Here is a 13,664-nt window from a genome sequence, read left to right on the forward strand (position 1 = left end):
TGAAAGCAAAGACATGGCAAAAATTGTGATATGTACATTTTTTTCTTTGAAAATAACACACCATACCAACAATTGGAAGTTGTAAGCTGAAAATGTTCCCAAACAGGGGAAGTCTTTCTTCTTTTGCCTGGTGCCATGGTTAAATACTGTAAGTAAATAGTGAATAAATAAACAGTCACCCCTTCACCAAACCCTAAACCTCACCCTATCTCAAATCCGAACACCAAATAACCAAAACAAAACCAAAAGTGCAAAAATTCACCAACAAAAAAAACAAAAACAACAAATAATCAGTAATTATTTAAATGTGACATTGATTATCCAACTTTCAAAGTACAGTACTCCTCACAAACCAACCAGACTGAGCCAACGAGGAAAGATCTGGGGTCCGAACAAAGCGAATCGCACACTGAACGCGGATCGGTTCATCGCCTTCAGCTAATTCACTCCTGCACGATAGGGGGCGCTGACTGAGACAGCATTTTACACCTGAACGCTAGATGGCGCAACCCACTATTCAGCTGATCGGCTTGTCGTCTTTGATCACAGAGTAGGAGAATCACTTAAAGCACCACAACACAAACTGTTTAGAAGAGAGATGTTTGTGTTTTCTGAACAGCACCGTCCAGCTGTTTTAGTGTGAATGAAATAATGTGAAATATAATGTAACGACACAGCAGTGGGACAAAACCCGAGTCTAATGCCCAACACCAGCCCACTTTTCTTTTTTCGTGGTGGAAGAAGTTTAATAAATGAAGTGACAGTTCAGTTCTTACTATCCCGTTATATTTATTACAGATGTTTATTGTTTCAATGAGAATATAAAGATAAATAACAAATGACACACTGAGTATTGTTTTCTGCTACAAAAAGTAACTGTAGCATTATGAAGAAAATATATTTGTTTGCATTCAAACAAATATGAAGTATTTCAGTAAGAAATATACTTTTTTGGCAGCTACTACATACCACGGCGTGTGACGACAGCTTGTTTGCATCTCCATGGTACTTGTGTAGAGTGAAAAAAAACAAATTGGGAAAATTTGACAACTCCAGGGGGCCACAAAGAGATGCACCGTACACAAGGGGGGCCTCACGTTGAAACAGTTTGAGAACCACTGGTTTAGACTTTATCAGATTACTTTACGAAAAACAAACAAACAAACAAAACAAAACAAAACAAAAACATTAACCTTCTAATTTTACTCAACTTTCTGTAAAGTGCACTGTTGCTCGGATGGTCTGTACCATTGCTGACTGAGGCCATAGGAGCGCACCATTAGCATGTCTGTTTGCAAAAATATTGTTAGTTATTTTAAACGCGTTTTCACATAAGTAATTTTAATTTCAGTTCACATCCAATATTTTAATGGGACCATAGTCTCTCTTGAAGACCACTCAGCATTCCATCCATCCATAAGACAAAAAACAGCGCACAGTGGTACAGTCCGGACTGTAGCAACAAGCAGAGCTGTTCGATTCCAGAAATTGTGGAGTCGACTCAGAGTCATATGTTGGTCGATTCAGCCCAATAATTATTTTTTTAAAAATCGATAAAATATTCTAAGAGTGTATTTTTTGTTTTATGGGGAGGCATGTGGAAGATTGGGTCAACTGAGCTCAAATTCTGTCGCTTCACACTTTTGTGTGAAAACTTTGGAGTCGATTCTCAATACTCGTTTGCTCAGAATCGAACATTGGACTCGTTTTTGAGACAAGGCTTAGCAAGACATAGTAATGGCCGATGCGTTTGGACAGATTAGGTTCTGCAGGCTAAGGTAACAGTGACGATTAAATACAATTATTACCCGAATAAAAATGGCTACAGTGAAAAACGAGGTAGAGCGAAGAAGGAAAACGGATGTTAAGGGACTGAACGGGCATGTGGACGTGTCACGGACGGAGTACTGTAATAAGCTGCGGGAGTGGATGTGGCACTACTACTGCGGCTACGCGAGCTGGCAGAGCTGGATGTGCATGTCGGCGCTACCGTTATCTCCTCCGTGGTTTCCGCTGCAGCCTGGCAGCCAAGCGGCTAACATCCCTCCTTATCTACCCGCCCCGACATCTGCGGACATCTCCAACTGGTACATCCAGCTCACCAGTCCGCCTCAGACGAATGCCTCAGCGGCTCCTCAGGCCGGGAATTCATCAACATCAACACCACCGGCACAGGCGAATGGAAACCCGGTTCAGCAAGCAGGTACGTTAGTTAGCGTGTTCGCTTCATGCTAGTTAGCTAACTATGTAGCAGCTAAAGCGGAAAACTGGTGGTCAGATACTTCACTGAATCATAGCAATTTTACATGACATAACCTTTAAAAACGTTTACATTGGCATTAATTCAGCATAAGACGTAAAATAAAGAGAGTATGTTCCTGAATACACTTTAAATTAAGTAAGTAATTCCACGAAAACCTACACGTACCCTACAGGTACACCCCTAAACCTACACGTACCCTACAGGTACACCCCTAAACCTATACGTATATCCTTAAACCTACACATGCACTACAGGTACACCCTTAAACCTACACGTACCCTACAGGTACACTCCTAAACCTACACGTGCCCTACAGGTACACCCCTAAACCTATACGTATATCCTTAAACCTACACATGCACTACAGGTACACCCTTAAACCTACACGTACCCTACAGGTACACTCCTAAACCTACACGTGCCCTACACGTATACCCTTAAATCTACACGTGCCCTACACGTATACCCTTAAATCTACACGTGCCCTACACGTATACCCTTAAACCTACACGTGCCCTACACGTATACCCTTAAACCTACACGTGCCCTACACGTATACCCTTAAACCTACACGTGCCCTACACGTATACCCTTAAACCTACACGTGCCCTACACGTATACCCTTAAACCTACACGTGCCCTACACGTATACCCTTAAACCTACACGTGCCCTACACGTATACCCTTAAATCTACACGTCCCCTACACGTATACCCTTAAATCTACACGTGCCCTACACGTATACCCTTAAACCTACACGTGCCCTACACGTATACCCTTAAATCTACACGTGCCCTACACGTATACCCTTAAATCTACACGTGCCCTACACGTATACCCTTAAATCTACACGTGCCCTACACGTATACCCTTAAATCTACACGTGCCCTACACGTATACCCTTAAATCTACACGTGCCCTACACGTATACCCTTAAATCTACACGTGCCCTACACGTATACCCTTAAATCTACACGTGCCCTACACGTATACCCTTAAATCTACACGTGCCCTACACGTATACCCTTAAATCTACACGTGCCCTACACGTATACCCTTAAACCTACACGTGCCCTACACGTATACCCTTAAACCTACACGTGCCCTACACGTATACTCTTAAACCTACACGTGCCCTACACGTATACCCTTAAACCTACACGTATACCCTTAAACCTACACGTGCCCTACACGTATACCCTTAAACCTACACGTACCCTACAGGTACACTCCTAAACCTACACGTATACCCTTAAACCTACACGTACCCTACATGTATACCCTTAAACCTACACGTACCCTACACGTATACCCTTAAACCTACACGTACCCTACACGTATACCCTTAAACCTACACGTACCCTACACGTATACCCTTAAACCTACACGTACCCTACAGGTACACTCCTAAACCTACACGTGCCCTACACGTATACCCTTAAACCTACACGTGCCCTACACGTATACCCTTAAACCTACACGTGCCCTACAGGTACACCCTTAAACCTACACGTGCCCTACAGGTACACCCCTAAACCTACACGTACACCCCTAAACCCACATGTACCCTACACCCACACCCTTAACCCTACACGTGCCCTACACCCTTACACCTATACGTGCCTTACACCCTTAAACCTACACGTGCCCTACTCCTACCGAAGTTAATTATATCAATGTAGCTGACCTCGGGCCATAGCTTCATGTCATGTACCCAGTCATTAATCTTTGACGGGTGAGGCACTGTCAAAAGATGGTCATCGCAACACTGTAAAGTCTCGGCACTATGGAGCCATATGCGTTTTTAGCCATTTTCAGATGTTTAACATCACGTTATCAGATAGGAACATACGCAATATTTTTTTCTTCACATGTTATCATATCTTTTTTTAATCATAGAATTTTTATTGGAAACCCGCATTTTACATACTATAACACCCCATACAACAAACCCACCATACCCGGCCCCACAAAATAATCACAGCCAAAACCAAAAGAAAGGGGGGAAACAAAAACAAACAAACAATAAAAAAAAAAGATAAAATGTATGATGATTAGTATTTACTGTCTATCTTCCCTCAATCCACCTCCAGGGTACATACATCATTGAAGTAGGTAATAAATTGTTGCCATTTTCCCAAAAATGATTCACCCCTGCCTCTGATGTTATACTTGATTTTTTCAAGTTTTAAAAAGAAGGAACATACGCTAATTTGACTGTAAACACCATAGACCGTAAATGTAAAACAGGCTTCCGGTGTGAGCCAGGCGAGACTGCGTTCAGGAAAAATGTGGATATGATGCTTGTATTTTTATTATGCTGGGCTTTTTGTGTACTTTTTTTTTCGTAACAAACAACATTAAACAGCCTGTAATATTGAACAAGCGGGAAACTGAAATAATGAGATGCATTGCAGGAGCAAAAGATGTCCGTGTTACATACAGTATATGAACACAGACAACAATGTAGTTCGAGTAGACAAAACGACCAAAATGCCCATCCCTTGTACCCATCACTTCTCCTTGGCGATTGGCTCTTATATTTTATGACATCATAAGATTGTCCTTGTAGTGAAATCTCCACCCTGAAACACATTAAATATGTTTATACTGCAATATCTTTGATGTGCTTAGTGATTCTGCCGTTATTTGCGTTAACTCCTGAGAAATTAGAAGTTACAGAGGGACATTGCTGATGCAGTTTATTAGGAGTAATTTTTTTTTTTAATTAAAGAGAACAATAGCAAACATAAGGAATAACAATCAAAACAAAAAAACAACAAACAAAACGTTGGACTTAAAGTTCCACAATGCAGTGCAGCTCTGGATTACAACAGAGATGGGCTGGTTAACAATCTGATCCGAGATGATCAGCTTGATTATTAACAACAAAGCTGGTTAGAGGTGAGAGAGCTGGGCAGAATAAAGGACTAAAGCTCTGCTGCATCACTCTCTTTAGGTAGAGATGAAACAAGTGCTAAGTCCCACTGGCACCACTGTCAGCGGGTAAGTGAATGGCACTGTGGGTAATATAGGGCACCATTAGCTAAAGTGAAAATAGAACTACAGCTAGAACGACCAGGACTGTCAACTCAGAATTTCATTGCAAAATAAATATTTGGCTACATTTTATATCAAATGGCAGTTTTAGAGATAAATATGCAGGTTGTTTAGGGTGGATTTTGAAGTGTATGAGCGCTGTCCAAATCAAGGTTCATTCAATCGTGTTTTTTCTTTATTTTGTTTTAATCTGTTGTAGGTAGAGAGTACACTATTCCCTCACCTTTACACAGATTTCTAGCTGAAATGGTGGATTTCTTCATCCTTTTCTGTGTTAAAGCGACAATAGTTTTGTGGATAATGCACCTAAGTGGGATGAAGTAAGTCTCAAAACAAGACCGGTGACACTGATGCACAAACGATCTTCATTTTGTCCTAATCATGTGAAAGTCTGTCCATTTGTGTGAGTTTGAGTTGTTTTGCTCTCCGCCCACCACAGGGACATTTCTAAAGTCATCATGCAGTTTGTAGTGGAGGAGATCGATGAGAACACGTCTCTGGAGGACCTGCAGAAGATGATGGTGGTGGCTCTGGTGTACAGGGTTTTAGTTTGTTTCTATGAGGTCAGTGAATGTTTTCTGCCCTGGTGTTGTGAACAGAGCTTGAGAACGAGGTTTCAGAAGTAAAAAAAATGCAGTTCATTTCCGCTATCGAGAATTTTAAGTCTACAAAAACATTTTTAATCTGACGGAAGCTGTAAATCAGTATTTCAGCAATTTTCAAAAACTAACATTTCACTGCCACCAATCAGAGATAGGGCCTGTGAAATGATGCCACGCCTTCTTTTTGGCATTGTGGAAGTGGTCTGCCATTGTTGTTGACATGATTATTTTTTTCCGCGTCTCAAGTTGCCTACTATCTGTCCTAAATAGTATCCATGATTTGGATTAGTGTATCCCAAATCGTAGTATGTTGAGATGAGTATCCCAGAGGTACCGGGATGGTCTACTATTTCCTGTGTAGATTTTAAAAGTGTGGATCCATGGACACTTTTTAAGGTAATATTGCCCACAACTTTTTGTGTGAGGTAGGAGGAGTTTTGTGACAGTTTGCTTTGCAAAAGAGGTGAGAGTAAGGATAAGTTGAATTCTAAAGTATAAATTATATAATGAATAATGAATAAAGAAAAGCTGAAATGCAATGAGGAGTTTGTTTATGGTAACTGTGCGTAACTAGGCAACGTTTTCTTCAGTACTGGAATTGAACTTTGCCGGCGGATGATTACATAGAAAAAGTTCATAATGACCCAAGATTGCATAAAAACACGTAATGAGAAAGCGCTAATATGTATTAAAGCCATGGTCCTTATACCAGTGCCCGACCCCGTGTACACGATATACTGATTCACGACCTCTGCAGCTGATTGAGACGCACCAAGAAAGAAATATTTCTGTATGACACTTTATACACTTTTTATAATCATATTTGCTAAAGAACGTTTGTGTTTACACTGTCTAATGCTGCGTCTGTCTAATATACAGCTCTTTAGACCAATATTCCTTCTTTGCACTTGTTGTTTTTTTCTTTTTTCTGCAGATTATCTGTATTTGGGGAGCAGGCGGTGCCACACCTGGGAAATTCCTACTTGGACTGCGTGTCGTCACCTGCGACTCTACAGTTTTGGTACGACCCAACCGTGTCCTCGTGGTACCAGCATCTAATGTCACCCTATCAGCGTGAGTAACATCCTCAGAATTCCTGCTGATTTTTCGAAAACATGCTAATACCAATATGTAATTTGTTCTTCGCTTGTTTTCTCCTGCAGATCCACCGTACGGGCCTTGAATAAGAACCTTTCCATTGCGTTCCTCTTTCCGGTCTTCATCACTCTGCTCTTCTTCCAGCACAACAGGACTGTGTATGACATTGTGGCAGGAACCATCGTGGTCCGGCGTAGGGGGGCGAGATGACCAGTTCAAAGAGTGATTCAATGTACTGTAAAATAGTATTACTGAAGCCTAAAGGTTATAGCCATAGAAGTTCAGACCTGTTTTTTTTTTTGTTTGTTTGTTTGTTTAATTGTAATAAATATGCTTAATTTATTAGAGTACAGGTTTGTTAGACGCATTTTAGTTGGTAAACAACGCGTTGTTTGTTAATACACTCCAACCAAAAATCTGAAATGTAACCACTGATACATCAATTGAAAAAATGCCTACTCATCTCATTTGACTCATTTTACATGTCCTTATGTACTGGCCTCTAATAATACTTGAGATTACAGCTGCTTCTAGTTTGGGGTTTGTAGATTTTCTGGACTTGTAGATTTACAAGCTGCCTTACTCGATTATGTACATTTAAGTCGGAGACCCGTGGCCCTCAAATCAACTGATTAGATAATGTGTAATTCTATGAACGTTTTACAAATCAGCATTACAGCGAAGAGCATGAATTACTCCGGCGAGAGGCACTGCGATACCCAGTCTTACATTTCTGAGCGTGTACACATGATGAAGAGGTACGGCATGAGGCAGGACTTAAAAATGAGCAGGAAGCTTTTTAATAATCTGCACATATTCTCTAAACAAACTTAGACGGGTAACAAAGTACACACCTCATGTGTAGTAGGATATAATATTACATGTTGGCTAATGTTAGCTTTGAATGACAGGACAGGTCTCTTTAGAATCTTTTGTGTTGATTTCTCAGGGTACTTCTGATGGTATCTGCACTAAACAGCTGTATTAACCTGCTGTTTTCATGTGTTGCAGATGTGCCTCGAGTAACCACTTGTGTTATTGTGACTAAACCAATTTCATTTCATTTGGTGCTTTTGTTTGTTGTAGTGACCCATACCCCCCCCCCCCCCCCCCCCAAGATTTTCTTAGGAAAATGCGAATAACACCACCTTCAGCTTTTACCTTGTGTATTATATGAGAAGATCTAAAATCACGGGTGGACAAATGATCTGTTTATTAATGAGCCCACCAGGCAAGTAAAAGCTCTGGCATGCTGCCCAGCCCATATTTTGGTTAGTAGCTAATGTCATGTAATAATGTACGCCCAGCTATGTACATTAATACAGACTGTATGAATTCCTGGGGCATGCACAACTGTATTAGCTTTCCACATTGTATCTGCAACCCTGACAGAAGGTCACTGGTGAAAGTTGGAGCTGTAGGGATCTCTCATTGCATTGCAAGACAGTCCATTTTTCTGGATTTAGCTGTTTTTATATTTTATTTTTTACAAAAATTTGTGATAATTTGCAGTGTTTTTGCGGAAAACTACTTGAATTGGTGAAACTGCAATTACAAGGAATTTTGTTTCACACAGCCTTTCGTAGTGATGTTTGTTGGTAATTGAGACCTTTTAGCTGTAATCATGTTCGACGCACGTGAATCGAAGAGGGCTTTGACTGAATGCGTGTTGTGATGATGTCAGGTGACGCATCTTGGTCCAAATGTGTGGAAAATCTGCTGTAATTTTGAAAAATTGCAAACTGCTCTGAATATTGCAGAGTTTGCTTTATTTTGCATTAATTTCTGTGACCGCAAAGCCGCAAAATTTCGGAGGGATTGGCAAGATAGTATTCGAGTCTGGATAGCATCTAGATAGCGTCTGGATAGTTCCTCTCGTGTTCATGTTTAATTAACCTCAAGGCGACTGTGTGCAGTAAGGTATTATATCACATTGTGAGGCACATTTAAGTTTAAGTATATTATGATTCGTAAAGTCAATGGGAAGTAAGGTTTATTCTCTTTCTTTGGTTGCTGAACCTAATTTTCCAAATTCAACAAAGCAAAGGCCTGGACATGAATCTGTTTGTCATGGGCACCCAGGCTACTGATTCATCCAAAAAATGTATACTGTAGTCTGCTGCTGTTCTTCAGATGGAAAGATATCTTATTCTGGGATACATTATTTTTCCCCCTCATCATTTTTCCTGTTTTGCTGAATCCTACCTCTGCACTATGACAAGCTAGAAGATGTCACTCGAGTGCTATACAACTAATAATTGTTTACTCACTGCTACTCCCATTATCGCAGCGCATCAGTGTAATGCTTATTGAGTAATTGTAGTGCCTAAATATTGACTGGTGCAAACATGACAATCTAAAATGGTGTAATCTGCCAAAACAACATTAAATGGTAGAGTTATACTAGAATACTCTTTTTAAAAGAGAAACACCCCCCCCCCCCCCACACACACACACACACACGCACGCACACACCAATTGTAGTGTGATAGGAAAATTTTACATTTTAATATTGTAGGTTTCACATTAACAAATTGTCCATCTGAGATGTCTATTAGAATTCCATTCTCGCCGCGAGGTTTTCATTAGTGATATCCAGAGCCGGACTTTACAGACTACAGCTGTTATGAGTTGCACTGCAGTCAGGGAGTTTGGAGGCTAAAAAAAATGTCTGCCCTGTGTTTATCCTGTGTATAGCATTTTTCTCTGGAATGTTCCACTCTGTTAAAATCATCAGTGTCTGGAAGGCATTACTGTGATACTACATGTATATAAGGAATTAAAAATAATGCTCACTGGTGGCTGCTGATTAAACTTGTCACAATGCTCTATTGCCCATAATACTGTTGTTTTTGTTTACTTTGTGTTTTATGATGACTGAATGAGAGAATTTAAAATTTTATGTAAAAACCCATGTATAGTTGTGATTTTTAAAAGATTTATTTGTGTGAATATAAACTCCTGTGTTTATTTCAAGCTTGAATATACAGCCTGGCATTACAAGCAATATTCTGAGAGTATAATGACGATAAAATGCTGGTGTCCTGTTTTTATTTGTTGTTGCAGTGTGTTTAGTTGTTTTTTTTTCTTCTTGTTTTTTTTAAAGATTGGTTTAATTTTAAGGACATTTAATTGAATTGTTTAATAATATATTTTTATTTATTATATACATTTTATATATCAGTGTCCATATTATAATTCTTTTTAGCAGGACAGGGGTGTCAAACTCTTTATGCATCAGGCCACACTTAGACGGGGGAAAAATCAATTGAGTGACAAATAACACAATCAGCAAGTCCTCTTAAATGTGTTGATTTGATCAACTCTTATCTTAATGTTACATTCTGAATGCACAAATGGATTTTTTTTTTTTAATCATCAACAAAATTATTTACAAATATTACAAAATGTACATTTTGTGATTGCATAAGTATTCGCCCTTGTTGCTGTGAAACCCATACTTTAGTTATTTTGGAAAGAAACATGCTTAAAGCATCAGCTTTTTAGCTTGCTAATCAAGAATTATATCATTAGCACATTTTGTCAGGAGATGAGTTTATTGCTATTTTGCTTCCTAGTGGTATAACTAATTGATTTAGATGAAATTTAGTACACAGACTCTTCATTTGCTGGATTGGATTCATTTGCTGGATTAGATTATAACCTTTATCAGGCCACATGTTTGACACTAGGATTCTTTGGTTGTTCCCTCTGGAGGAGCCCTTAAAGATTCTATGTAGAACTCTAATATGATTTGGTTTACTTTTCAGAAAAGCTTCCTGGAAGCACATCTTTATGAAGCTAGAACCCTTAACCTTCCACCAAACCCTTGAGGAACTCTTTCTAACAGTAGGCTAGAACACCTGGATGCTAGTCCAAGAGGCAGAGCTTTCTGAACTGACAGGTGAGTAAAGACGATATCTTGTCCCGGTTGGATAATTTTAGGATACGGTAGCATTTTAGTATTGAAGGTAATGAATCGTTGAGAAAGGTCAGTTTTAAAAGTTTCTGATTTTATTAAAGAATAAGAGCTTTTTCCTCTCAGCATATAGTCGGTAAAACATTTTGACACGTTTCATCAATTTACTGTCCTGCAAACCAGGTGTTGATTATAAATGCTGAATGGATTTAGTTTGACGTCCAGTAGAGGGAGGTATTTGCACACACGTAAAAAGTGTTACTGTTTAAATTTGGGTCTACAGCATAGACACAGCCCCAAAACAAAAAGTAAAATAAGTCATTACATATTATGGCTAATCATAGACAATTACCCCCCAGAAAACTTGCACTAGCGTATACATCAACACAAGCATGCAATCTATCCCGTGTCATGGTTGCAAACATACAGTGGAGGAAATAAGTATTGAACACATCAACATTTTTTTCAGTAAATATATTTCCAATGAGGCTATTCACATAAAATTCTCACCAGACTTTGGTGTTAACTCGAGAAATCCACACACAAAATGAAATCCAAACTTTAAAATCCATAAATAAAGTTATGTGTAATAAAGTGGAATAACTGGGGAAAAAAAGTATTGAACACACTAACTAAAATTTATTTAATAATTAGTGGAGAAGCCTTTGTTTGTAATGACAGCTTCAAGACACTTCCTGTATGAAGAAATTAATGGGCCACAGTATTCAGGTGTGATTTTGGCCCATTCTAAACATATTGTCTTTAAATCTTTTTCAGTTGGATTCAAGTAAGGTGATTGATTCATGATTGGAAATATATTTACTGAAAAAAATGTTGACGTGTTCAATACTTATTTCCCCGACTGGAACAACCGTAGCATTGTACATTCATGTTCTGTAATGTTTATGTGATGTTTTTGTGTGATGTAATAGGGAATATAATGAATTCTATGTTGGGATGCATTATGCCATCCCATCGCAGATTATTACATTAACCACATTCACACAAAATTGGGAACTGTAAGGAGAATTTTGAAATGTTCACTGTTGTAGAAGATCAGTGAGTAAAACCTTTAACCAATTAAATGTTTGGCTCGACCAGCAGCATGCCATTATGCTGAAAACATCACAGTTAAAGTTAAAAAAATAATCACAACCATACTCTTTAGGTGTACACAACCCACAAACTTCACTCACATGTCTTCTTCATCTTTGGGGTAATTGTAACTGAGCTGCACATCTGGTTTAGCCGAGGGATTTCTGGGAAAGTCGTCCAGCAGTACAATCTAAGAACGATTGATTCTGGGAAATGGAGATGAGTGTTTTATGAACATCTTCATCCATATTCCAAAGGCTTTGGTTTAAAAAAAAAAAAAAAAGGTAACAGCAGATAAATCTGGCTAAATAGTGAGTTTAAGCTCATGGCAATGGCAACTGTACACGATGTTAATCAGACACTTTTTTACGTTTTCAACAGCATTTGGAATTTGGGTCAACCAACTCTTTTATTAGTCCAAAAGTGGCCCAGCTGTAAACATTTGGTCTCACCAAAGCTGAGTTGTGGCAGTGTTTAGTCAGTTAGCTTTGCATGAGTTCATTGCAGTCATTCTGTGCCAGATGAAGTAGAAAATATGATCAAGCCATTACTCATTATCATTAGCAATAGTGTTCCCAGATGGTAGTCTGAGAATCCCTTCACATTACTACTATATATGGACTTTCCTGAACTGAAATATGTCTCTCTTTTGCATGTATAGTCCAAGGCCAACAGTTCGAGGACATCTGAACATCACACACACATGTGGTCCTTTCCCAACTGTTGGAAGCACATAATTGTACAGGATGTCTTTGTATGCTGTAGCATTCCATTTTCTCTGGAACTAAAAGGCCCAGACATATACTGTATGAGACGGTCTGGGAATAGTCATTGGCTGTTTGTGTAATGAAATTATCACAAATAGGCAACAATTGTATCACAGTAGACATTTTGACAGCTAGTAATTACAAACTGAATTGACTTGGCTTATTTCGCTACAACACATAGCTGTGCTACAACTTCATCAAGGTGTGACCTTCACTGTGTGAGTAAATCACACTTGGTTAGCAATGTTTTAGCTATCTTTAAGCAGACTGACTCTTTTCTGGCTCCTTACCCAACATGAGCTTTGCAGGAAGATAGCCTAGAGAAGATAAATTTAAAAAATAAATAAAAGTATATTCATATTGTTTTAGTGATATATGTTTATGGTTTCTTAATTTTGCGATGCAACTTGTTTAGTTTTTTGTACTTTTTTGCAGAAAATTGCAATAAATTGTTTTGCAATGACCCTGTTAGTTTGTTGGTAAATGAGACCTTTTAGCTGTTCAACATTTCATCAATTTACTGTCCTGCAATGTTCGACGCATGTGAATCGAAGAGGGTTTTGGCCGAATGCGTGTTGTGATGACGTCACACGCCGTGTCTTAGCCCAAAACTATGGAAAATCTTGTAAAAAGTAATTTTGAAAAATTGCAAGCTTCTCAGAATATTGCAGTTTGCTTGATTTTACATTAATTTCTGTAATCACAAAGTTCTGATCACAAAATATTAAATAATATGCTAATACGTGGTTGTATTTTTGCTGAATGCACAATTATATGTTCCTAATATACCAGAGGTTTATTCATACATGCTCTCCAGTTATTGTGAATATACATAATGCATCATTTTTCCTACTACATTG

General features: G+C 38.8%; 1 protein-coding gene across 1 annotated transcript; it reads left to right on the plus strand.

Moving 5' to 3' along the window:
• The first annotated feature begins 1,498 nt into the window (after positions 1-1,498).
• fam8a1a (family with sequence similarity 8 member A1a) lies at positions 1,499-9,060 on the plus strand. Its single transcript, XM_017455192.3, has 5 exons — positions 1,499-2,203; positions 5,523-5,643; positions 5,763-5,886; positions 6,860-6,999; positions 7,089-9,060. Exons 1-5 carry the CDS (start codon positions 1,819-1,821, stop codon positions 7,231-7,233), a joined length of 915 nt encoding a protein of 304 aa, XP_017310681.1. The 5' UTR covers positions 1,499-1,818; the 3' UTR covers positions 7,234-9,060.
• The last annotated feature ends 4,604 nt before the right edge of the window (positions 9,061-13,664 follow it).

Source organism: Ictalurus punctatus, chromosome 24 (assembly GCF_001660625.3).
Source record: "Ictalurus punctatus breed USDA103 chromosome 24, Coco_2.0, whole genome shotgun sequence".
In the NCBI taxonomy this organism is placed as follows: Eukaryota; Metazoa; Chordata; class Actinopteri; order Siluriformes; family Ictaluridae; genus Ictalurus; species Ictalurus punctatus.

Bases quoted from the DNA above. Each gene is read 5' to 3' on its own strand.
- fam8a1a (XM_017455192.3), top strand. From the start codon at position 1,819: ATGGCTACAGTGAAAAACGAGGTAGAGCGAAGAAGGAAAACGGATGTT. The intron at 2,204-5,522 runs GTACGTTAGTTA...AATCTGTTGTAG, and splicing joins AAACCCGGTTCAGCAAGCAG to GTAGAGAGTACACTATTCCC. The intron at 5,887-6,859 runs GTCAGTGAATGT...TTTTTTCTGCAG, and splicing joins TTTTAGTTTGTTTCTATGAG to ATTATCTGTATTTGGGGAGC.